The 25,554-nt window shown below is 46.7% G+C and overlaps 1 protein-coding gene across 2 annotated transcripts in view; it reads right to left on the reverse strand.

Annotated features, from left to right (window-relative positions):
• SLCO3A1 (solute carrier organic anion transporter family member 3A1) overlaps positions 1-25,554 on the reverse strand; it is a 325,300-nt gene that overhangs the window by 249,338 nt on the left and 50,408 nt on the right. For both annotated transcript variants that reach the window (XM_001924347.6, XM_005666296.4), the window contains exon 2: positions 5,290-5,755. In XM_001924347.6, the coding sequence (XP_001924382.3) occupies positions 5,290-5,755 (466 nt within the window). The remainder of the gene's footprint in view (positions 1-5,289; positions 5,756-25,554) is intronic.

A 25,554-nucleotide genomic window follows, 5' to 3' on the forward strand; every position in this document is an offset into this window, starting at 1 on the left:
CAGAAGGAAGACCAGATAAAGACACAGGGAAGAGGGAGTTCCCTTGGTGGCTCAGCAGTTAACAAGTCCGACTAGGATCCATGAGGATGCGGGTTCAATCCCTGGCCTCACTCAGTGGGTTGAGGATCCGGTGCGGCCATGAGCTGTGTGGTGTAGGTCGAAGATGCAGTTTGGATCCCACATTGCCGTGGCTGTGGCATAGGCCAGTAGGTACAGCTCCAATTTGACCCCTAACCTGAGAACCTCCACATGCTATGGGTGCAGCACCAAAAAACAAAAAAAAAAAAAACAAAAAAAAAAGACACAGGGACGAGACAGCACCATCTGCAAGCCAAGGAGCAAGGGCTCAGAGGAAGCCAACTCCAACACCTTGATCTTGGACAGAACTGTGAGCAAATAAATTTCCACTGTTTAAGCCATTCACTCTGCAAGGTTATGTTGTGACCAACCTAGAAAACTAATATAGTACCCAAATTTTGCTTCCCCCTCACCTGGTTTTGTCCCCTAGTAACAAGCCCCCAGTCTTGGCATCCCTCCTTAAGGGGCAAATGGCAGCTAAGTGTGGTGGGAAACCGCATCATGGACATGGACGGAGCAGAGGTCCCAGCACAGAAGAGCCATGTTTTAGGTGCCCTTTCCCGCCCACACGACGCTGGTGCTCAGCCATCTGTGGAGTTATCAACACATGAGAGAGGGATCATGATCTCTCGGCGTGGGCCCAGAGGGCAGAACCAGAACCAGCGTGTACAACGTTTAAGGAGACAGATGTCTCACACAACGCAGGGTCATTTCCTAATGGCCATCAGGGTTCCAAAATAGAAGGAACAGCCAAGTAAGGGTATGGTGTCCACAGTTCTGGAGAGAGGTAAGCAGAACACGGAATCCACAGCTGGAGTTCCCTGATGGCCTAGCAGTTAAGGATTCAGCATTGCCACTGCTGTGGCTCAGCTTTGATCTCTGGCCTGGGAACTTCTGCACGCTGCAGGCAGAGCCAAAAAAGCAAAAAGAAATACAGTTCTGATCTGCGCCCATCTCTACTCAAGGCAACCATGAAACAGGGGCACAACCTCCTTCCAGAACACTGACTTGAACTGTCAGCAGCCATCCTCTTCTCTTTCCTCTCCCTCCTTCCTCCTCCCAACTCTCTGTCCTGCCTTTCACTTCCATTCTCTGATCCAATCACACCTCTCCCTTTGGACTTGAGACCATAAGGCTCTCTTCTCACCTTCCTGGCTCCTTTGATTTCTATTTCCTAAAGGCTCAGGCTGTCTCACAGAATGCCCCTACTTGCACCTGATCCCCTGTACCATGCTCCAGCCCTCCGTCCCCCACCCAGGCTTGTCAGAGATCCCAGACGCACCTGGAAAAAAAAAAACCATTTTACTCTCAGACCCTGTGCTCAGTCCCATTCATTATCTTAGGCAAGTTATTTAACCTCTCAGAATCACAGTTCACCATCTGCTTTGTTTCTTACGGCAACATTTAAAAAATCCATGTTCAATAGCAGAGGGCATGTAAATATCATAAATATCACGATATAGATCCACAAGGGAATATTATGTATGCAGACATAACATCATAGAAGAATATTTAGTGACATGGATAAATGCTCATGGAATATTAAGAGAGAAACAAAGTTACAAATATTGTTTACTATAAACACATTTTTTGTGTGTATAGGAAAGCATTTAAATACAAGAGGGAAAGGATTTTATAGAACCATAAAACTAAATGTAATCATTCTTCAAAGGTTTTATACTTCCAAAGTTGTCAACAATGAACATGTAATACTTTTTAACTAAAAATATAGTTATTTTAAAAATCCTTACCACTCTCAGTTGGAGCTTTTTCCTCCTCAGGAAAAAAAAAAAAAAAAAAAAAAAAAAAAAGGCACCAACCAATTGACACAGCAACCTAATGAAAGGACTCAGTGAGTCCATTTCATTAGCCTACTTACTCTTGCCTACAACACAACAGGCCATGCTTTGAACTTGGAGAAGCAGGGCGGCTGAGAAAACAGCTCATCGAAGGTCACAACATGGGCCAGCCATGCGAGTAACTCCCAAAGGGTGGATTCATGGACCCCAGTCACGCAGCCACATCAAACAGTCCCCTCTGCCACTCAGGCCCTCTAGGAAGAAAGAGGGCCACGTGCCACCCACGGGTCACCATCCTGCCACACTGTGAGGCTTGGCTCCACACTGTGTGGTCCTGAAAAGCCTGCCAGCTGAGCTGTGTCCCCATTCATCAGGTTTTGTCCCCTGGTAATGAGCTCCCCTGGCTCCCTCCCCAGGCTGGGCAGCAGCAGCTACAGAACAGTGGCAGCCCGAGAAGCCCCTGGTGAATGACCCATCGAGGAATCCAGGAGTTTGGCAGAGGCTCGGCCACAAGAGGCTGAGGCAAATAGTCGCCTGGGTGGAAAATATCAGCTTGATTCAAGATGGAACGGTTCCCTTTCCCCCTGGTGGTAGGGTGTCTAGGACACTGCTACAGACGTGCTGACAGTACCCAGCTACTGATCCTCCATGCAGGCCACCCAGGGGCAGGGCTTGTTGCCAGCGACCTGCGGCCTGAGCATCACATAGCTATCATCCCTTTCCCTGCTGACACCCACAAGAAGGGAGTGAAGGACCTCTGTTTCACACATGTAGTATTTATAATCCTTTCAACTTCCAGGCCACACTCATATGTTAGATGCATGATCAGATGGCTGGGCCTCTCCCTCTTAACCAGTTTTGCAGGAGCTAGAACCAAGAGACACACGGGCTATTACACCCCAAAGGGTCCCCATCAACACCCACAGTCCCAGGACCAGTCCCTTCAGACTGCCCTTCTCTCTGCAGAGAGTTTTAAAAGCCATGATTCATTTCCATCGCATTCAGTGGCCTTTCCCCTTTTTCTAAAGCCACTTAATTTGGCTTCAGAAACTAGCTCCTTATTAGAGGAGATAAATGCTAAAACAGTCTCCTGATCACAAACACCTTTTACGCCCTGTACAATAAATGACTGAATCAGTTATGCTCTGCATATGCCATGGTCTTCTTAAATTGTACCCAGAGAATTCAAACCATGCACAGAGTAAAAGGCCACCTACAGAGGCCAATCTGTGCAGAAGGCTTGCTCTCTGTTGTAACCAGTCCACAAACACAGGCCAATGAAACCAGTCGGAGATGCTCAGGAAGGCCACCTCCACAGCCCTGTGCAGTCACGTTTTGGAATTTGGCCAGATGCCACCAAAACCTTCATGCACCATGCAAACGGACACTCCCAACTCCGAATGCGTAACTATCACAAAGGAAATGGATCCCCTAGTAGAAATTTGGCTTCAACATTCTTCCTACCAAAGACTTACTGTAAATCCCACAGACGAGATCTCAAAATGAGACCAGGCTCCCATGCCTTGTAGGGTCAGCCCTACTTCCCGCTGCTCCACCTCCCACAAAACCAAAACGATTCCATATCCTAAAATCTTGCACCGACAGACCAGGCTGCATCCAATGCTGGGAAATACCACAGCCTAACTCAGTCAGGTGGACTTCTGGAAGGGGGCCCTGAGCCTGCTCCCCCAAGCAGGGGTGATTTAGCACTGGTGTGACTTCGGGAGGGATGCCAGGGAGAAATTTTTCTACTTGATTTTTATCGTAGACAAGAACTCAGCTTTTCACTCCCCATTTCTTTCCCTGTGCTCTGATTTATCTACTTGGTATTACGGCCACCAGAAAACATCTATCCTAAGGTCCTAGGCTGACAACAATCAAGCCAGAGACCAATTGCCCGGCTGAATGTTGGGAGACTAAGTTTTGACTACATGCTGTGGCCCTGGTCTGCAACAGACTCATAAGGAGCGGCTTTCACTGAAGCCTTAAAAGCATCAAAATGTCAAAGATTTCCTTTGTCCCCTTTCCCCATGGTGCCCACCATCAGACACGATGATGGAAACCCCTACCCATAGGGAGGAGGAACTGGCCCTCTCCGGCCTGTGCGATTTTCTCCGGCCTGTGCAATCTTCTTTTCTGTGTTCCACAGGTTGGTCGTGACCAGACCCCCAGGGGCTCCATTCCTGGGTGGAAAGGCATATACTCTCCACCCTTTTTGCCTAGAGCCTGTTCACAGAGGGCTGAGACATACATCTGTGACATATTTACTCAACAAAGTCATCTACTCCACCGCTGGGACAGAAAATTACAGGGGGGAAGAAAAAATCAGCCTGTGAGTGTGTAACTGTTCCAAAACCTCCTGTCTCAGAAAGCTTGGGCAGTGTCTAGAGGAAGCTTGGCAGATATGAATCTTTAGGACAAATTCTGTGCAAATTCTATTTTAACCTAAAGCTCCATGTTATAATTAACTTTATACTCCAAGGCACACTGCTTTCCGGAGGCACAAGGCTTCCACAGGCAGAGGTAATTTTTTCAAAGCTTAGCACTCAATGACAGGGGCTGTGTCATACAATTCAATTGTTGGTGGGAGGCAGAATCAGATTTGGTAAACAAAGGATGGAGATGCTTGGCAGGCCAGCCCTCACTCTGCAAATGACCACCCAACAGGGCCCAGAAGCAGTGACGAAGGACCACGTTTGCTGTAAGTTCCATTTGCCACTTGAATATTTCTTAAACCCTACACGGGCAAACGGCTTCCATCCTTCCAGTATAAAACAGCAGAGACCACTACAGAGCAAAACAATTTTTTTTTTCAAAATTCTTATGTCTTCCTAAATATCCAGTTCCACTGCATACCCCCACTAGAGAAAAGAAACTTACGAGAAGTCACCACCTTTGAGTAACACCAAAAATTGGAGATGCAATCACCTCTCTCATTGGGTTTCAACAGGGCAATGACCAGGAGATAATTTTGATGATTAAAAATACATAGACACCCCAAGTATACCTCCATGACTAATGCCGGAAGGCCCCAAATCCTCACACACACACACAAAGGTAGATTAATGAACATAAAACCCCTCCTCACCATGTCTTCCCACTCAAGGTCTGCTGAGGCTCCAGCAAGGTAGAGATCAAATTCCCCTGTACACTGCAATCACCTGGGGCGCTCCTTAAAAGAGGGGTGATACCCAGGATGCACCCCTGACTGGACTACACCATCATTGCCAAGGATGAAATTCAGGCATCAGCATTTTTCAAAACACCCGAGATGTGTAGCCAGGTCTGAGAACTGGTGCTCTGGCAAAATTAAAAGCTGAGGAGCCCACTTTTTTCCTTTCTTTGTTAACACGCCCCAGTTACTAACAATCAAAAGTGAACAGCGCCCCCCCGACGCTGGGGCAGCTCCTACCTATGTAGAGTGAGGAATCCTTCCTCCGCACGTGATCGTCGATGTAGGAGACACCCAGGGGCTGCACGGGGGTAGCACCGATGCCCAGGAGCACCTGGGCCCCAATGAGCAGCAAGTACATCATGTTGGTGGCGGTGCGACTGCGGCAGATGAGGTCCGGGTCGGGCCCCTGGTCCCCGCCCGAGCCGTTGGCGGCGCAGACGTCTCGGCCCTCGGCACCCCAGCGGATCTCACCCGCCTCGTACTTGTACTGGTGGGTCAGGAACTCCGGCAGCGCCGACAGCAGCGCGCCCAGGGCCATGACGATGCCCCCGCAGCCGATGAGGCGGGGCCGGTGACCGCGAGCCCCGAAGTAGCTCACGAAGAGGATGAGTGCCAGGTTCCCGATCTCGAAGCTGCTGGCGATCACGCCCACGTCGGCGCTCTGCAGGTTGAACCTCCGCTCCAGGGTGGTGAGGACGCTCACCTGTGGGATGCAAAACGCAGTCTCAACATCAATGCAAATAGAAACCACCCAGGAGGCCCCCTTTGCGCGAAGCGCGGCGCACGTGTGTATCCCAGGCCCTCTAGCCGGGTAGTTTTTTAACTAGATGTGCCGAGTGATTTCAACCGGAAGAGTCCAAAAACCATTTACTTAGTATGATAACCCAAGGGTTAAAGAATTTCAGTGGTTAAAGAAATAACCTTCCCCCTGGCGAAGAAGTTTTCCTTGGCACCTGTTTCCATCCTGAAAGGTTCTGCCTCTATGTGGAAGAAACGCCTCCCCATCCCCACAGCTGCCACCATTTACGGCTCATGAGTCCCGCCAGAGTCCTAAAGTCCACAGCTTTCACAAGCTTTTTCCCAACTACATCCTATTTATAAAAGTCCATGCTGGAGGATAAAGGATCCACAGGCTTTTTACCAGGAGGTTATTATTATTAGCAAAGCATACCTGAAGGAAAGAAACAAAAACACAGAGACACTAAAACCTGGGGGGGGGGGGGGGGGAATGGACAAGCTAGAGTAGCTCATTAGGATAATCGTTAATTCTTTGCTCCTTTCTGGAAATTTCCAAACAATGGACATTTCCCTAGAGGTCATCCAGTATAAACATCCCTAACTATTCTGTCTACTCTATCCCCACCAAGGTCCCCTGGGTGGAATAGTTTTATGCCTTTTCCCACCTCTGCATTCTTGTCTGCCTTTCATTGGCTTAACGAATACCTACAAAACATCTGCTGTGGGTTGGTGTTGCCATAGGCACAAAAAATAGAAACAGGAGGAAGGGGTGACACCTGGCCTCAAGATGCCACCTGGCAGAAAGGCAGTCATGTATGTTTGTAACCTGCTACATTCATAATGCAGAAATCACACAAGGAAAGTCAAGAGGCAATGCACTAGCTTAGGGCTCCTGGAGGCAGAGGGAAAACGCGAATGCCCTGCCTAGGGTCCACGTAGGGTATTGGCAGCAAGACAGGAGTCCCTGTCCTGAGAGGTCCAGCAACCCTAGCTGGTTAGGGAACCACACTCCAGGTGAAAGGAACAGCATGAGCAAAAGTCAGGCAGCATGATTTAATAATGGAATGGAAAACACATAGTTGGAAAGACAGGTTGGCCACAGACCGCAAGAAGCCAACAAGGATGCCACCCTAAAGGAATTAATCCCTTCAGTGTGGTGGAAAGAAGGCAGAGCGTGGAGGGAGGACCCCTGATCTGAATCTCACCCATTATTTCCTTAATTAGCTTGGCGACTTTGGTCAAGTTATTTAACTCTCCAAGCCTTGATTTCTACGAATTAGGAATTATGATACACACAGGTGGGATGGATGTGAAGATCAGACAGAATGGATGAAAAGTCCATTAGCACTGAGCAGCCTTTCCCTACCTAGCCGGAGAGCCGCCAGGAGAGGCAAGGAAGCAGGGGTGAGGCAGCGAACCACAGCAGCTCTTGGGCCGTCCTGACTCTGTGTCACCTTGGGTATGCCACCCTGTGCTTTCACTGTTCCATCTGTAAAATGGGGATAAAAGGGCTATCCCTTAGAACGGGTGCCAGGAGTAAACACATGTATGCACAAATGCTAGGCAGGGGCTATCCACAGCCATCATCACCATTTATTGTGGGTATGGGGAATGACGGCAAAGACTCTAAAACCCTAAGAGTAACAGAGGTGGGGCCGTAGTGTGGAGGATGGATGGCAGAAGAATGAAGAAGTGAATGCCAAGAGAAGAAGACCGGACTATGATTGAGAGAAGGGAGAAGGAAAGGTCCGAGTCAATACCGTGGCAGTGGAAATGAACAGGAAAATCTAAGCAGCACTGACGAGACAGAATTACATCTTTGGGGAGATTGGGCTGCCCCTGCTGATGGATTGAGCGTGTGCTGCTAAGGAAAGGGAGGAAAGAGAGTCAGGTGAACTAGCCTTCCTCCAAATGCATAAACATGTGCACTGGTGTCAGCATCCACAGCCTCTCTGCATCCACACACATGACACACACCTGTAGTGATGTGCATGCCTCTATTCCACTTACCTTTATTATCAAAAACAGACAGTAGCCCAGTAATTCCTGTTAGCCTCATTTCAACCCCACACATTTAAACAGACTCCTTTAAGCCAGGGGTTTTCAATGCTACCTTCTGATGGGATGCACTTGGGAACCACTAAAAATTTCAGATGCCTGGTTCCTCTGTGACTTTCTGAGCTAGGGCATCCTGAGCCCTGGGATTTTGTTAAAGCCCCCTACCCACCCCAGGCAATTCTACGTGGGTTAGCACAGTGCCAAAACACCACAAATGACTGCAGCCTTTCTGCCAGCACTGGTCCTGGGGCGAGCTCTGCAGAGCACCAGCCAACATAGATGCAGGTCTTGATGGAGGCAGGATATCTGAGTGGCCCTCTACGGCCGGCATTCTAATTCTATTTATTTATTTTTTTTTTTTATTTTCCCACTGTACAGCAAGGGGGTCAGGTTATCCTTACATGTATACATTGCAGTTACAGTTTTTCCCCCACCCTTTCTTCTGTTGCAACATGAGTATCTAGACATAGTTCTCAATGCTATTCAGCAGGATCTCCTTGTAAATCTATTCTAGGTTGTGTCTGATAAGCCCAAGCTCCCGATCCCTCCCACTCCCTCCCCCTCCCATCAGGCAACCACAAGTCTCTTCTCCAAGTCCATGATTTTCTTTTCTGAGGAGATGTTCATTTGTGCTGGATATTAGATTCCAGTTATAAGTGATATCATATGGTATTTGCCTTTGTCTTTCTGGCTCATTTCACTCAGCATGAGATTCTCTAGTTCCATCCATGTTGCTGCAAATGGCATGATGTCATCCTTTTTTATGGCTGAGTAGTATTCCATTGTGTATATATACCACATCTTCTGAATCCAATCATCTGTCGATGGACATTTGGATTGTTTCCATGTCCTGGCTATTGTGAATAGGGCTGCAATGAACATGCGGGTGCACGTGTCTCTTTTAAGTAGAGCTTTGTCCGGATAGATGCCCAAGAGTGGGATTGCAGGGTCATATGGAAGGTCTATGTATAGATTTCTAAGGTATCTCCAAACTGTTCTCCATAGTAGCTGTACCGGCATTCTAATTCTGATGCCAGTTTCCATTGTGTTTCTCACCAAGGCAAGGCCAGCTCACAATTCAGGCAGCCCTGCTGATGTGATGAAACTATTTTTCGAGCACCAGGTATGGCAAATGTTGAGAAAAGAAGTTGAGCCAGTCCTGGTCTCCTTAAAAGTGGCTTTAAAAGTACTCCCAGGGACGATCAAAGATCTTTCTGAAAAGTCTGGGCGAGTGAAAACAAGGCTTCGTTTAGTCTCTTCTTTGCTCCTTAACACAAACAAGCATGATGGAATAAATGCTCCAACAGAGGCCTGTCATCTGCAACGCCGCTGGGAAGTGCAAAAGCAGACAGCCTGACTGCCTGGGAGGTGGAGGACCCCTCCCCAGGGTGGGTGTCCTTCAGGCCTTGGTGCTGAGGCTTGAGAAATGCCCAGAAGAAGCCAGATGCAGAGTGAACACATCTAAGCAAGGTCCCCCTGAGTGCACCAGAGTCACCTTGAGTGGGCTGGCAGGGCTGCAGCCTGGTGACCTCCACCTTAGGAGTGAAAGGCAACGGTGGTGGGAGGAAGGGTGGGCAGGGCTGGAGCAGATGCCATATTTCATGAGCCTTCACGACATTCATACTAGGCAGCATATCTGAAACATGACAACTGCTCCATTCTAGCAGGTGTGCCCTGTCATAAAATATCACACAGGTGTGGACATTTATAATGACAGGTAAGAGTGGTGGGGAGAGAGCCAGCTGTGGGCAAAACAACAAAGAATCAGCTCTTCCAGAGAAAGCTGAGGCCTGTGCCTGCCCTTCTTGTCCTGCCACAAACCTGCTCTTTGCAGAACAACCCACAGGGGTGACAGAAACTAGGAGGGTCTTTATTTCCTTGACCCCGTGGCCTCTCAAAGGCCTCAGGGACACCTCTCTGGACCCAGAGTTAAGTGACACAAACCTTCTGAAAAGATGCTTTGTGGATCAATTAGATCAGAGACCATTTTCACTCACTTAAAACACAATTTGGAGAAGCTGGACTAATTAAGTATGCATGAGGCCATAAGCCCACTTGTGGCTTTTATGTGGCAATGAACAATCCAGGAATGAGGAAGATGCCTGCTAACGGCAATGACTGTCTGTACTTAATGGGTAACAGGACTGATGGAAATGTCTTGATAATTAGAGACAAAGGAGCCGCAACTCCAGGAGGAAAAGAAGAGAGGAAGTGTCCTCACCCTGTGCCAAGTAGATACCAAGTTATTATTAAAAGAATGAAATATTTATCAGGTTGATGCTACCACGATTCCAAAAAAATAAAAATAAAAAATAAAAAGGCCACTTGTACTGCAGAATCTCCTGCAGCACTTGTTAAAAATATAGATTCCCAAACCCTGGGATGAGGCCCAGGGGTCTGAGATTTTATAAAACTCTCTGATGCCCAGCGTCAGGGAGGGGGGAATGCCACTGGCATTCCAGGTGTCTACACACATGCTCACCACCAATCGAGAACTGTGGTTCTCAACCTTCACTGGCAGCAGAATCACCTGGAAGGTATCAGAGCTGAACCCCAAACTCAGAGTCTCAGCTTCAGTAGTTCAGGGAGGCATCTGGGAATTTTCTTTTTCTTCTTTTTTTTTTTGGCTTTTTAGGGCGGCACCAGCAGCATATGGAAGTTCCCAGGCTAGGGGTCAAATCGCAGCTGCAGCTGCAAACCTACACACAGCCACAGCCACAGCAGTGCCAGATCCAAGCCGCATCTTCAACCTACACCACACTCATGGCAACGCCAGATCCTTAACCCACTGAGCAAGGCCAGGGATCCAACCTGCATCCTCATGGATGTTAGTCAGATTTGTTTCGACTAAGCCATGACAGGAATTCCCAGAATTTACATTTTCTAACAAGCTACTAGGTGATGCGGATGCTGCTGATTCAGGGACCAGATTTTGAGAACTACTGCTCCAAGGGGCTCTCCTTCCTCAAGAAGCCCACCCCCACTCAAGACTGCAGAGCTTGTTTTGTTTGTTTTTCTTTTTGGGACTGCACCCACTGCATATGCAATTTCCCAGACTAGGGGTCCAATTGGGGAGCTGCAATTGCTGGCCTATGCATCACAAGATCTGAGCCACGTCTGCAACCTATGCAACAATTCAAGGCAACGCTGGATCCTCAATCCACTGAGCGAGGGCAAGGATGGAACCTGTATCCTCATGGATACTAGTGGGGTTCATTACCACTGAGCCACAAGAGAAACTCCCTCCAGAGATTGTTTTTCTTAATGGATACCAATTGAAAGCACTCCCTCGATTCTAGTTCAAGTCCAATCTGCCCCTCCTATGGGAAATCTGGGTTTCATTTCAGGGAGGCACACACTCAAGCCACCGACAGCAAAGGGGGCCCAGCCCCAAAGGGAGACCTTCAGTCTTGCTGTCAGAAATGCTGTAGGACAGGAGGCACCCAGAGACCACAGCCAGGGACAGATGAGCCCTTCCTCAATCTGAAAGGGCCAAGGTTATCAGGGAGGCACGGAATAAGCAGCCAAGTTCTTGAGGCGGCAGCTGAAGCTCAGGACTGTCCTTGTAAAGCCTCTCCCTGTCTATTTTCTTACTCTGGCCTGGGAGGGGAGGTTGGGCCAGGACTGGAATCACCTGGAGAAACACACCAGCATCTGCCCCCCTCCCTGACCAGGTCTGTGATATAACGTGTGAGAGCTGGGCCTGGGCATAAGTATTTTCAAAGTTCTCAAGTGATTCTAACGAACAGGCAGGTAGAGATGTGTGTGTGTGCGTATGTGCATGCCCGTGTGTGCAGAGGAGACACATGGTATGGACACTGGAGGGGGCCATGTGTGCGTGGATGGTTATACCAGTGCACCCTGGCCATGTCCATGCAGCACTGGAGCACGGGAGGCTCAAGTTCAAATCTGGCTCTGATAACACCTAGCCAAGTCAGCCTTTCTGAGCTGTTTTCTTACCTGTGCAATGGGGATAACAATACTTGCATTGCGAGTCCATGCTTCAGAGCAGCTGGCCCATAGTAGGCACACTGAAAAGAGTCAAGGAGTTCCTATTGTGGCTCAGTAGGTTAAGGACCCGACATTGTCTCTGTGAGGATGTAGGTTCAATCCCTGGCCTTGCTCAGTGGGTAAAGGATCTGGCACTGCCACAAGCTGTAGCGTAGGTCGTAGATGCAGCTCAGATCTGGTGTTGCCATGGCTGTGGCCTAGGTTGGCAGCTGCAGCTCTGATTCCACCCCAGCCTGGGAATGTCCATATGCCACAGGTGCGGCTATTTAAAAAAAAAAAAAAAAAAAAAAAAAGGGCCACCACTAACTATCCCAGGTTCACATGCTGTGTGACTTCCAATCCAATGCCACACACAGAGCGCCTACCTCCTGGGAGGTGCAAGTAACATGACTACGGCTGAGAGGGAATCCCTGCCCAGTGGGATTTACAATCTGGGAAGAGCAGAAAGAAATGGTCCTAACAACCCAGCCTACCATCCAGGGAAATGCAATGGAGCGGCAGCCTATGGAGGAAGATCTGCGTGGGATGCAACAAGGATGAACTGGATTTTTTTTTTTTTTTTTTTTTTGGTCTTTTTAGAGCATATGGAAGGGGTCAAATTGGAGCTGCAGCTGCTGCCCTACACCACAGCCACACACACGGGATCCGAGCCGCATCTTGGACCTACACCGCAGCTCACAGCAACACCAGATCCTTAACCCACTGAGTGGAGCCAGGGATCAAACCCACGTCCTCATGGATACTAGTCAGGTTCATTACTGCTAAGCCACAATGGGAACTCCCAGGATGAACCGGATTTTTATAGCCGGTAGGTAGGGGGTGAGGCCACAACACCATAAGAGCAAAAAGATCAATGGTGTGGAGAAGGCAGGGCGGAGGGGAAGTTCACACCACCCCGGGGAAAGGGAGGAAGAAGACATTTTGGGCTGTGAGCACTTTGAGGAGATAAAGTGGCCTTGGAGGCTAGGCTGAGGGTCCCACTGAAGGTCAACGGGGAGCCAAGGGAGGCTCTTGAGCAAGAGCCATCCTTCAGCAACAGTATCCTGGCGGTGCTGCAGGGTATGGAGGGCGGAGAAACCACCCAGACAGCTATTTCAAGGTCCTGATGAGAAACGAGGCAGTGCTGGCAGGACCACCCAGGAGGAAGCCTGTGTATGATGCCTCGGGTGTTAAATGCGGTGGAGCCGGCAGCTGATGAGAGGCCTGGGTCGAGGAAGAGGACCTGGGGGAGTCTCCTCCCCAGCTCAATCTGGAGCCAGAGTGAGGGCTAAGAGCGCTGGGAGGCAGGGAAGAGCCCGGGAGTACAAAGAACCTGTATCGAAAAGCTCTTCTGCCCTGAAGGATACGGATGTCAGAGCAGCAGGCCACCCCTGGGGAACTTGCAAGGGCCCTGTACCCTCAAACTACACACCCAGCAGCAGGGCCCAGGGCTGCTGGGAGCAGCTGCAGAAATAATCTGGACATCAATCTCATAGTAAACAGTAGTCAGAGAAAGGTCCCTTTCCTGGGGTTCCTGAACAGGAATCAGCGCACTTCTTCCACAAAGGGTCAGACACTGAATATTTTAGGCTTCTGGGCCACATAATCCGTGTAGCAACTACTCAACTCTGCCATCGTAGCACAAAAGCACCATCCATCCACGGGCAGTCTGTACAGGATGGGCAGGGCTGGGTTCCAAGAAAACTTTATTAGCAAAAACAAGCCGGGGCTGGATCTGGACACAGGTTTTGCCCCATTTCTGTGCTACCCTTCTCCATCCATCCAGTTTGGGAAACGGCCTTATTCCTGTGTCTGGCAGTAACAACCCCGGCCCTTTGTAACAAGTTCGTGAAGCGCTCCTGTTGCTGACACAGAGAAGTCATTCCAGGAACCACTTTAACACAGGTCTGTTTGTTTTTTAATCCCATGAAAAGAATTCGCAAGCCAAGTTCAATTTCTTGCCTCATATACCAGGACATCCTCTTGCAGGCAAAGCAAGAAGGGGCTTAACCGCATAAGCCTGGGCACCAACCTCCCCGTGATGAAGCAGTAGCGACAACAGCAACTGCATCAGGTGCGGGGAGGCGTATTGTGTGGTTTTGTTTCTCATCTGAACAGCTCCTTGGAGAGGGTAATTTAGGACACAGGGGAAATGGCATGCACCAGGCATTCACTTGTGAATTGCAGGATCCGAGGTCTGCAGAACCAGGTAACAAAAGACAACACAACAGCACGTCCTGTAACTGCCCTGGCGGCAAACAGATTGCCCTGCTGCCTTGCAGGTCAACCAGGGAAGACCAACAGTCAATGTTGCTTTGTTTCTGGTGGAATGATTTAGCCTACATTATGACCCACAAAATAAATGGGTGTAAATTTACAACCATTTCTCTTGAAAAGGAGAGTTAGAATTACAAGGAGGATCTCTGATTCGGACATGACTCTGGCCTCTGGCGCCCAAAGGCATCAGCATGTGTAAAGGGGTGAGAAGCCGAGACCCATGAGGGGTTTTAAGAGCCACACACTAAGGTACTTAACATGCCTGCAACTCCTTGTTTTTTTTTTTGTTTTTATTGTTGTTTGTTTGTTTTGCTTTTTAGGGCCGCACTCACGGCATATGGAGCTGCAGCTGTCAGCCTACAACACAGCCACAGCAATGCCAGATCTGAGCTGCATCCGTGACCCACCACAGCTTGTGGCAATGTGGGATCCTTAACTCACTGAATAAGGTCAGGGATTGAACCTGCATCCTCATGGATACTAGTCAGATTCTTAACCCGCTGAGCTACAACAGGAACTCCAATTCTCTAGAAAAAAAAAAAAACCTCTAAATTTTCTTCTATAAATCTTGTCACTGATTTTCCTCTATAGCTCAATGGTCCATCACTGAAAAACAAGGATTCTCCATCCCTACTGGATACAGCAAATAGACTTTTCTTCCACTCAGTGAGTGAGCTATAAAGTCATGACTAAAAATTTTTGCATGAGTCTTGACTACTATTAATAGTTTGTGCTTAGCACCTTTCACAGGACTTGAGACCATTCTTTGAAGTCATAATGTATGTGGTGCCAGGTCTCTCTTATAAGAGAAATTTCAAGAACAGGAAGAGTTAAATGATTTCTTCAGCATTTAGCAAAAACGTATAGAGGACCAGAGTCTTAAGAAAGAGATTTCCATCTATCACACTATCAATGTACGTACACACACACACAACTCCCCAGGCAGAACTGTGTTCACTGGGTCAGGTTCTCCATATACCAGAGGGCTGGGCTTACCATCAGAAGGACTGAAAACCCCAGACTGAGTAGCCGAGCCAGGTTGTAATCCCAGGGCTGCAGGTGCCCTCAGCCAGCTCCCAGTATAATGGAGAAAACAACTCTGAAAAGAGGCAATTATCACCCAGGGCAAACAGGGCTCCTCTCTGCCAGAATAAAGAGAAGCACCGCCAGTACCCAAAGAAGCACTGCAGTTAGTACCCAGTCACGTGGAAAGAACCCAGCATCAGGGCAAAGTGTCCTCCGGGCTGCAGGTAACATTAATTACAACCCAGAGAACACTTATCAGTGACTTATCCAGGACAGTACGAGGGTTGTACATCTATTGACAGAGTTACCCTCCACGATGACTTCAGGGGGTAGGTCAAAGTATTATCCAGTTTTACACAAGAGGAAACCTGAGGCTGGAGAAGATGATGGTCCCGCTGCTGGTGAGTGGAGGGGCCAGGACTGAAGCCCAGCCATCCCACACCCAAGTGACTGAGCACCCGGCTCCCTGCCTCGGGGAGGTGCCCCTGACTCCAATGATGAAGGCTCATGGCCTCTATCACACAAACTTGATGTTTTTTTTAAAAAAGCTTTATTATTATTATTAGAAGCTATAAAGGAGGAAAAGCATTATGAAGTCATAATTTTGAAAACTCTGGGTTGAACAAAGATAAACAGGTTTCTCTGCAAGACTTATGAGAGATTTCAAAATGGTAATATTCATTGTTAATCATCCGTCAAAATACATATTATGTAGCATTTCCTGAAACTCTCCTGATATGGAGCCTTATTTATTTTTTTAAATACTGTACATCCCTTGGGGGAAAAAAAAAACATAGATACTTTCAGAAACACTGGATTAAGGCTGATATGAGAAATGCTTTTCATTAAGCACTAGAAAAAGCTCTGCTTTGCCTAGGAACTAACTGTACTGCTTTCCCATTCAAAAGCATGATTATAGCTGTATTTCCCTTTTCACTCTGCTTACCAGGAATCTCTGACTCAAGCCTGCCGCCATGCTAGGGCAATAGTGTGGGATGCCAGGGCTGTACTGAAGCATTGCATTTCTTCTTCTTCCTGGTCTCCAGGTTTTACTTGTAATTCCACAGGAATATGCTACTTATAAACTGCTTCGACTAGGACAGTGTACACAAAATCATTATACGTAATTCCTCAAGAGCAAACCACCAGACAGAGAAGTTTAGTCCTAAACACCAAGAATCATCTGCTTCCACCTAATGACAACCTCTCTCAGAAATGAACCATACAAATAAGCTGATAAGAAAATAACATGGTTGCCAAAGTTTGTGCATCCAGGTGTAAGATATAAGATAAATAAGGATCAGAACCAAATAATGCCTGCTCATGTGCATTAAAAAGCTTCCAAAAGACAGACTGAGAAAGTCCAGTTTTGGTGTCAGAGCAACGAAGGAAGCAGCCACATATCTTAGGAGTTCATCTTCCCTGACCTACTCAAATCCATTGTTATTTCAGTGCATCTCAGACACAAAACACCCTCAAGCTTCACCGAAGACACACAGTGTTGGCTCACAGGACAATGGGGTTACTACTGAAGGGTATATTGAGGATGTTCTAGCCCCTTCCCCACGTTTTACTGGGGGGAAGCCCAGAGCAGCACAGTACATAGCCCAGGGTCACGCACCTGCTAAGGGACAGGCTGTCTCCCGATGCCCAGTCAGTTCTGCCCCCCCGCCACCCCGCCACATTAGACTAAAAGCACTCAGTACCACTTGGCCTCACCACCCCTGAGTAAGACGGTCTATTACTTGTTGGATGCACGTTACCTTGTTCAAGGAGTTAACAATGCTGTACCAATTTATACCAAGCTAAGTACCAAAGAGGGTTCCTGTAATTAAACAGAGAAGTGAAGTTGACCTAAGTGTGGATGTGACACAGCGTCTCTTCCTGCTGGAGCAAGAGGTGGGATCCAACGTGGATGAAGGGGCTTCGAAGGGAAAGAAGGCACTGGGGGTGCCCACTTCACCTGCACCCAGGGAAGAGCTGCCCTCCCTCCACTCAGCACGGACCCCTCTGCCCACCCATCCCTTCTTGGCTCCCAAAGACCTTCCTCTACCTCTTTGCCCGCTTTTCTTTCCCTCCCCACTCCACTGGCTGCATCACTATTCTAACCACAAGCTTGCCCAATGCTCATGCATATAAAAACCACAACTTAAAACCACTCTTCTTGTCACCGACCTTTTTTTTTTTTTCTTTTGTTCGCTTTTTAGGGCCACACATAGGCATATGGAAGTTCTCAGGCTAGGGGTCAAATCTGAGCTGCAGCTGCCGGCCACAGCCACAGCAACACAATATCCAAGCTGCATATGCGACCTACATCACAGCTCATGGCAACACCGAATCCTTAACCCCCTGAGTGAGGCCAAGGATCGAACCCACATCCTCATAGATACCAGTCAGATTTGTTTCTGCTGAACCACAATGGGAACATGCCATCACTGCCATTCTTCCTCTTTCCTTCCATCAAGGTCATAAAGAAAGTCCACATTTGCCAGGTTGACAGCTGTTTTCCATGCTCAAGACAACACAGAGTGATGGGGCATCACCACTCTGCTAGAGCCATGGAGGCTGCTCTTGATAAAGCTTCCCAGTGAGCTCCTATGTCTTCAAGGTGGTTGGTTTTTTCCCGCCTATACACCAGGTTTCTGGGCTTTCTGACACAGCCAGCCACTCCTGCACAACTGAGCTGCCTTCCATGCTTTTCCTCCCTCCCACCTGCTCCCTCTCCTCCTTGTCTCCTGGTCTATATGGCCATGATTCCCCAAGGTCACATATGACGGTCCTTGAGTCACTGTACCATCCTCCTGGAGGGATACCCACGTTCTTCTGTCTCCCACATGCTGAGGGCACCCAATCCCCCCTCTCACAGCCCTAGATGGCCACTGCACCCAGCCTCCACGGGTCCCAACACAGGATTCTGCCTCCTCACCGCTAAGCCCACCCAGCCTTCTGATCCCTCCCTCCATGAACATCAGAATTTCAGGGAGTTCCCTGTGTGGCTCAGCAGTTAATGAACCCAACTAGCATCCATGAGGATGCGGGTTCAATCACTGGCCTCGCTGAATGGGTTGGGGATCCAGCGTTGCTGTCGTGTGGGTCACAGACGAGGTATGGATCCCACATTGCTGTGGCTGTGGCGTAGGCCAGTGGCTGTAGCTCCAATTTGACCCCTAGCCTGGGAACCTCCATATACCACAAGTATAGCCCTAAAAGGGCAAAAAAGAATTTCACTGATATCTGCACGGTCCTAGGCCCAGGAAAAGCTAAGAAGCATCCTCAGTTCTGCATCCCACTGGCCCCTGCTCCTCCTCCTCTCCCCCCTCCTCCAGACCCCACTGGTCTCAATTCTGTTTCTCGTTCCCTCTTTTCTGAATTCTCCCAAGTATATCCACACTCATGGCTGTCCTCCTTCCCATTTTACCTCATTCAATCCATCCCCAACTAAGACTCTCTATAAAAACCTCCAGTGACGCCCACTGCCCACGAAAAGAGCCTGAGCTCCTTGTCTTGGGCTGACAGACCTGCCGAGATCTGGCCGCATTCCGTCTCTCAGTGCGCCTCCTGCAGTCATCCCCGCTTGCACTTTCCTGCACTGGCCTGGATCTTTCTCATCCCCTGGCCTTCCAATGGCCCCAAATACCCCCCACCCATCCTACTCCACTCACCTCAGATACCCCTACCTATTCAGTTCAAATGACACCTCCTCTGTGAAAACCCCGCCTTCACTTCTCCCTGGCCGTCATGATTTGGGCCCATCTGGATGAAAACTCCTTGCAGGCTGTCTTCATCATCTCCGCAGCCCTACTCCTGAGCACAGAGTAGGACACATGGTGGCCAAGCTAGGACACTTGTGCAGGACTGTCCTGCTGAAAGATGTCCCACCAAGGTGGTGAGGGGGTTCAGCCCGTACTCCTTTCGTCTCACTTGTGTCCACTGGAGGCAAGAGTACCAACTGGCCGGATGGCTCTGCACAGGCACACAGCCACCTGGGCTGTGGACACACACCGTAAGTTCCTCTGTCCTCCTGCAGCTCCCCAGTGATCCTTCCCTCTCTAGAAACAGTGTGGCCACGCTGCTTTATTCACCCATGGAGCTGTCTGATGCAAGAAAACTTCTGAAATGTGAGAACTGTGCTCACCAACTGCTTGGAAACACAAATGTGCAGACCGATCTCAAACTCAATGTGGTATGTGAGTGGCACTTGGACATTTTAAGCAGTTCCTGGGGCTGGGAGGAAAAACATACATGAGCCCAAGACAAAGACTGACCAGTATTTGGCCTCAACAAGGCACAAAGCCATCTGTTCCTTGGGTCCCCTGCAGTCTTTCCTCCTCGCACCCATGGATACTCTGAGAGCTGCCCTCATTTCCTGCACACATCGAGCATCACTTAGGAAAGATGATCTGGAGGTCAGAGGAGCTGACAATGTGCAAGGCACTAGGGCAAGGATATGGGGGCTAAAGTCCCAGATAAGCCTCTGCCCTCCCTGAAATAATAATAAAAGCTCACATTTTATAGCACTTAAGGTGTGCCAAGCACTGCTCCTGTCACTGTATGTATATTAACCTATTTCATTCTCACAACAATCCCATTATGTAGGTACTATTGTTATCCTCACTTTACAGATGGGTAAACAGAGGCCTAGAGGTTAAGTAATTTGCCCAAGTTCATGCATGCAATAAATGGCAGGGCCAGTTAAAGCCCAGGCAGTCTGGTGTCAGAGTCCATACCTTTAACAGGTACATGATTTTTCCTGCCACATGATTTCTCCTCTCTGAAAGATAAGAAGACAATGGAGCTAGAAGAGCAGTGTTAAAAGCCTGACAAATCCTCTCCTCAAAAAATAATAATAAAACTAGACAAAAATTGTCAAAAACAACTATTTCGAGACCCTAAGCTGACTAAAACATACAACAAATTGAGCAGCATTTATCCATGAAAAACTTCTGAACCTCTGATAAGAACAATGGGGATCTGGGTTCTTTCTCTCCCTCCCACACCCCACCCACGTTGACTGGCACAGCAGTTCTACCAGGTGGGCCTGAGGATGGAGGGAGTCTACTTGATTTGAAGTGGACATGAAAACCCCACTCCACACTCAGTAGTGTTGTAAGTAAGAATAGCAATCCTAAGGGCAAATGAACAGGGGGTCCACCTTAAGACTCTGAGGTCATGGTGCTGGTTGGGTCAAGCAACAGACTGGCAGACTAGTCAGAAATTTAACAGGAAGATCAGCCACAGGGTCCTTGATAACCTCTTCACAGGTCTCTGTTGACTGAAAGCTGTGTACAAGTGGAAAAGAGACCAGAGAGGGTCCACTTTCTCTACTCATTCCTGCCTGTCTGTGAGCCTGTGGGCACTGGCAAAGGAGATGCAAAAAGAAGAAAGTAAAACCTGGGAAGGTTTAAAACCTGCCTTATTTTTGAATAAATTTTTTTTTTTTTTTTTTTTTTGCTTTATAAGGCCACACCTACAGCATATGGAGGTTCCAAGGTTAGGGGTCAAATCGGAGCTTACAGCTGCTGGCCCACGCCACAACCATAGCAATGCCAGATCCAAGCCATGTCTGTGACCTACACCACAGCTCACAGCAATGCCGGATCCTTAACCCACTGAGCAAGGCCAAGGATTCAACCCACAACCTCATGGTTCCTAGTCAGATTTGTTTCCACTGCGCCACGATGGGATCTCCATTAATTTTGAGTAAAATCTTAATGCTGCAGGCATTGGAGTTCAAACTCTTACCAATTATTGACTGCAGACACAGGGGTGACGCCTAGGAAGATAGGTATAAAAATAAAAACAAGAATTTAACACGTTTAAAAAAAAAAACCACACACACGAGATTTAAAAACAAAAACCTGAGCCAAGATATCCATGACACACACCATGAGAGAAACAGATTCAACAGATTTAGTCTAGATGAGTAATTAAACAAACAGCAATGACAACAAATCTCAGGTGCACAGAAAACTGAATCCAGAGTTTCTAGAGTATATTATCTCATATGCTCAATTTTTAACAAAAAATAGAGTCATGCAAAAAACAAACAGGAAAGCGTGGCCTTTCCTTACTCAGGGAAAAAAAGTAGTCAACAAAAGTTGTCTCACAGTGGATCCCAATGTTGGACATAACCAAGATTCAAAGCACCTAATATAATATGTGCAGAACACTAAAGAAAGTCATGTTTAAAATTTTAAATAATAGCTATGTTTAAATTTAAACATGATAATCAATGAATAGAGACTCTGAACAGTTATAACAACAATAAACAAACAAATGGCAATTCTAAAGTTGAAAGTATGACTGAAATAAAAAATTTACTACAGAAGCTCAATACCAGATGTGAAATGTCAGAAGAAAGAATCAGTGAACTGGAAAATAAATTAATAAATTATATTATCAATCTGAAGAACCAAGAAGAAGAATGAATAGGACCTCAGAGACCTGTGGGACATCAGCAAGCACACTAACATACATATAATGGGAGTCCCATAAGGAAAGAAGAGAGGAAAAGGGCAGAAAAAGTATTTGAAGAAATAATGCCCAACATATCCAAAATGTAGTGAAAAACATGAATCTATAGATTTAACACATTTAACAAACTCCAAGTTGGGCAAAAGCCAAGAGATCCACACCCAGATACATTATAACCTGTGTACATACATGCTAAAAGGCAAAAATAACACATGATCTTCAAAGCAGCAAAGAAAAAAAAATACTCATCACATACAAGCAACTCTCAATAAGGTTAAAGAGCGGATTTTTCACTGGAAACAAGGTAACTCAGAGAGCAGTGGGATTGTATTTTTAAAAAACTAGAAAAGGAGTTCCCTTGTGGTGCAGAAGGTTAAGGATCCAGCATTGTCACTTCAGCAGCTGAATCACAGCATTGTCACTGTTGTGGTATGGGTTCAACCCCTGGCCCAGGAACTTCCACATACTATGGCTGTGGAAAAAAAAAACAAAAACAAACAAAAAAAAAACCTATCAATCAAGAATTCCATAATCAACAAAACTACAACTTGAAATTAAAGGCAAAATAGAGACACTCCTAGATAAACAAGACTGGAAGAATTCATTGCCAGTAGATGTTCCTTGCAAGAAATACTAAAGGAATTCCTTTGGGTAGAAAGGAAATTATACCATATGTAATTCAAATATAAACACTAAGAAATAAAAATACCAGGAAAGTTAAATGCGTGGATAAATATTTTCCCTCTTAACTTCTTTAAAAGGTATAGGACTGCATAAAACAGTAACTGTATTGTTCAATTCATGATATATAGACAGATAGGATAGATAGATGTCATATATAAACATATGACACTAGCACAAAGGAGGAAAGAGAAATGAAGGTGTATTAGAGCAAAGTTTCCGTATTTTGCATGAATTGTTACTATTAATCTGAAGTAGCCTGTGCTATTATAGATGGAATCACTAAGAAAATAATTCAAAACATAAGGAGAAAAGTAATCAAAATGAAACATGAGACAGTATCTAACACAGAAGAAGACAAAAAGGAAGGAACAAAGGAACAAAAAAAGATATGAGACATAAAGCAAATTACACAATGTCAGATGTCAACCAAACCACATCAAACTAATAACAGAGCCCTCAAAATACATGAAGCAAAAATTGTCAAGTTAAAGGAAAAATAAACAATTCAATGATAACAGTTGGAGGCTTTAATATCCCTCTCAATAACTGATAAAACAACTGGACAGAAAATCTTTAAGAATAAAGAGATTTGAGTAACACTTTATACCAATGTTACAACTCAACAATAAAATGACAAGGGACTGAACCCGAATCTTCATGGATACTAGTTGGGTTCTTAACCTGCTGAGACACATGGGAACTCCACATGTATCTTTTCAAGTCATGGTTTTCTCCAGATAGATGCCTAGGAGTGGGACTGCTGGATTATGTGGTAATCTTATTTATAGTTTTTTGAAGAAACTAAAAATAATAAGTTTTTTTTACTTCCATAGTAGTTATATCAATTTGCATTCCCACCAACAGTGTAAGAGGGTTCCCTTTTCTCCACATCCTCTCCAGCATTTATTGCTTTTAATCTAAGTCACTTTCTCTCCTTCTTCTAGATCAGCAGTTGTGGACCTTGAGTCTGACTACTTGTGGTCTGACAATTTAGGAATCACCCAAATGATGTCCAGAGTTCCAGAAGATTCTAGGGTACATTTGAGGTGTAGTCCAGGAGTTGCAACTTCGAAATCTCTGAGGTGATTCCTTTGCTATTAAAGACACATGCATGACTTTCCCTTCAAGAATTCTGAACAACTTTCAGCTGGAAACACACTACTAGCCATCCCCTCCTCCCAAAACTACACCTGGTAATATCTTCACCCCAAGTGGAGAGCCAAGAGTCTCCATTCAGGCATTAGTTTTTTTTGAATAATGAATATGAGATACCAAGAGTAAAATTCTAGAGCAGTGTTTTTCAACCTTTTTTCATTATCCCACACCCAAGAGCCTTTTTAGACATTTCTTCTTAATTGGCCTCCTATGGTATTTTAATACCAGAGACATACTGCATATCTGTTTACATGCTGTATAAGTATCTATGCTTTACACATAAAAAGAGCAATAAATTTTTTGCATCCCTCTTCCACCCACAAGAAGCAATCTTCACTCCATTAGCAATGATATCGCCTCCACTGAGAATGCATGCACGGGGGTGGGGAGGGGGCGTCTCAGGATGAAGGCAAGAAGAGGACCCCAACCCACTGAATGTAACACTAGGATTTTAGGGATCTAAATGTCAAATTTCTTTAGATGAATTTTTCCAGATCTCAATTGGAAATGAGGAAGTGAGTACAGCCTTCCAGACCCTTTGAGAAGAGATCCAAATGGCTCTGGGGGCCAGAGAATAATAGAGCCAGGCCTGACAAGGAGAATAATTATGCACATGGGATGTTTTATGTCTAATAAAAGTGAGAGGCCAGGAGAGATACCCTGTTGGGGAAATTGCACAGACAAGCAGGTCTAAGAGGGTCTTAGAAATATTACCAACATAAAACAAAATATGTTCTGTGAAGACTGTAATCTCCAGGTTCTAGATCAGAGGCACAGCCTCTCCAATGGGATGTACAGAGAAGTATATCCTTCACCTCGGTAAGAAAGCAACGATTGCCTCACTCTGGACCAGAGAGTCAAAAGCATGTTGCTCTGTGCACCCCTGACATGGGGTCAGGGCTCTTCTCTTGAGCAGAGAGCTGTGTGTATGATGATAGATGGTCAATGGATGCATCCCCTGGGACGTGCTGGAGCCCTATCAGGTTAACTGGGTTATATTATCTCCCTTTGACTTCATGCTTAAGAAATAAGATGTGTTGAAAGAGATACCTTCATGCAAGCCAAGAACATCAGAAACAAACCATGCTGCTTTCTACCTCTCATTCCAACTCAACACTGTGTGTCTACAGCAAAGACTCTCATGCACGCAAATGCACCTGGCTCTGTCCAGCAGTTACAGCTCCTGTGGCCCTCCCCCTGCTGACATGTCATCCACTGCAGGATGCCTCGGCAGGTCAGAAAACAGAGGTGATGCCCTTGCCATCACAGACCCTGGACATTCCGTTCCAACACTGCCTTTGGCACACTGCTGCTGGAGCCTGGGCTGCAGGGTAGGTTCAGCTTGGCACATGGGAACAAAGCCATCCACTCAGCCACTAGTGTCTAGGGAGACTGGCTTTATTAAGATGACACTCCCAGCATTTGCATCAGCAGAGAAAACTGCTTGCAATAGAGTCTAAAGAGCCAGGAGGAAAGAAATGGTCAGAATCAGTTGAAGGTTGTTGATTTTTTTAAAATTTTGATCCAAAGAATGTAAAAACAAGAATAAAAGATTAGTGGTAATGTCCAACTTAACATTTTTGTTTTGCTTTGAAAGCAACAATTTGTATAGGCAATGGTACCCAGTGTGATAGAAAGTTAGCATGTATTATTGTGAATTCTTACAACTCTCTAGCAGCCAAGAAGGCATGATTCTATTCTCCAGAGGAGACTAAAGAGCAGAACAGTTACCTATCTTTCCTAAGATCACACAGTGAGAAAGTGGCAGAGATAGGATTTCCACCCAGGACTGTTTGGCTCCTAAGCTTGTGATGCCTCTTGGCAGAATCAAAGCTGGCATCACAGAGACTTTTCTATGGACATTTCTGACTATTTCCTTGCCAGAAACAGCCTCTTGGGATGGCAAGCATCTTATGTAAGGCTCATCTTTATTCGCACTGGGAAGAGGGTCCCTTCTGAAGGAACACCTCCATGTGCCATTTCTGCCTGGAGTCCTATCCCTGAAAAGCAATTGTGGCTGCGCCATGGATCTGACTTTTATCTCTACTGGCAAGTAAGAGTTGCTTTGTGTTGATCGGGGCCATCACTCTGAATCCCCCT

Source organism: Sus scrofa, chromosome 7, assembly GCF_054392235.1.
Source record: "Sus scrofa isolate SSC_HxYL_T2T_F1_AM1 chromosome 7, Sscrofa_HxYL_maternal_Yorkshire_Landrace_v2.0, whole genome shotgun sequence".
NCBI classification, from domain to species: Eukaryota; Metazoa; Chordata; class Mammalia; order Artiodactyla; family Suidae; genus Sus; species Sus scrofa.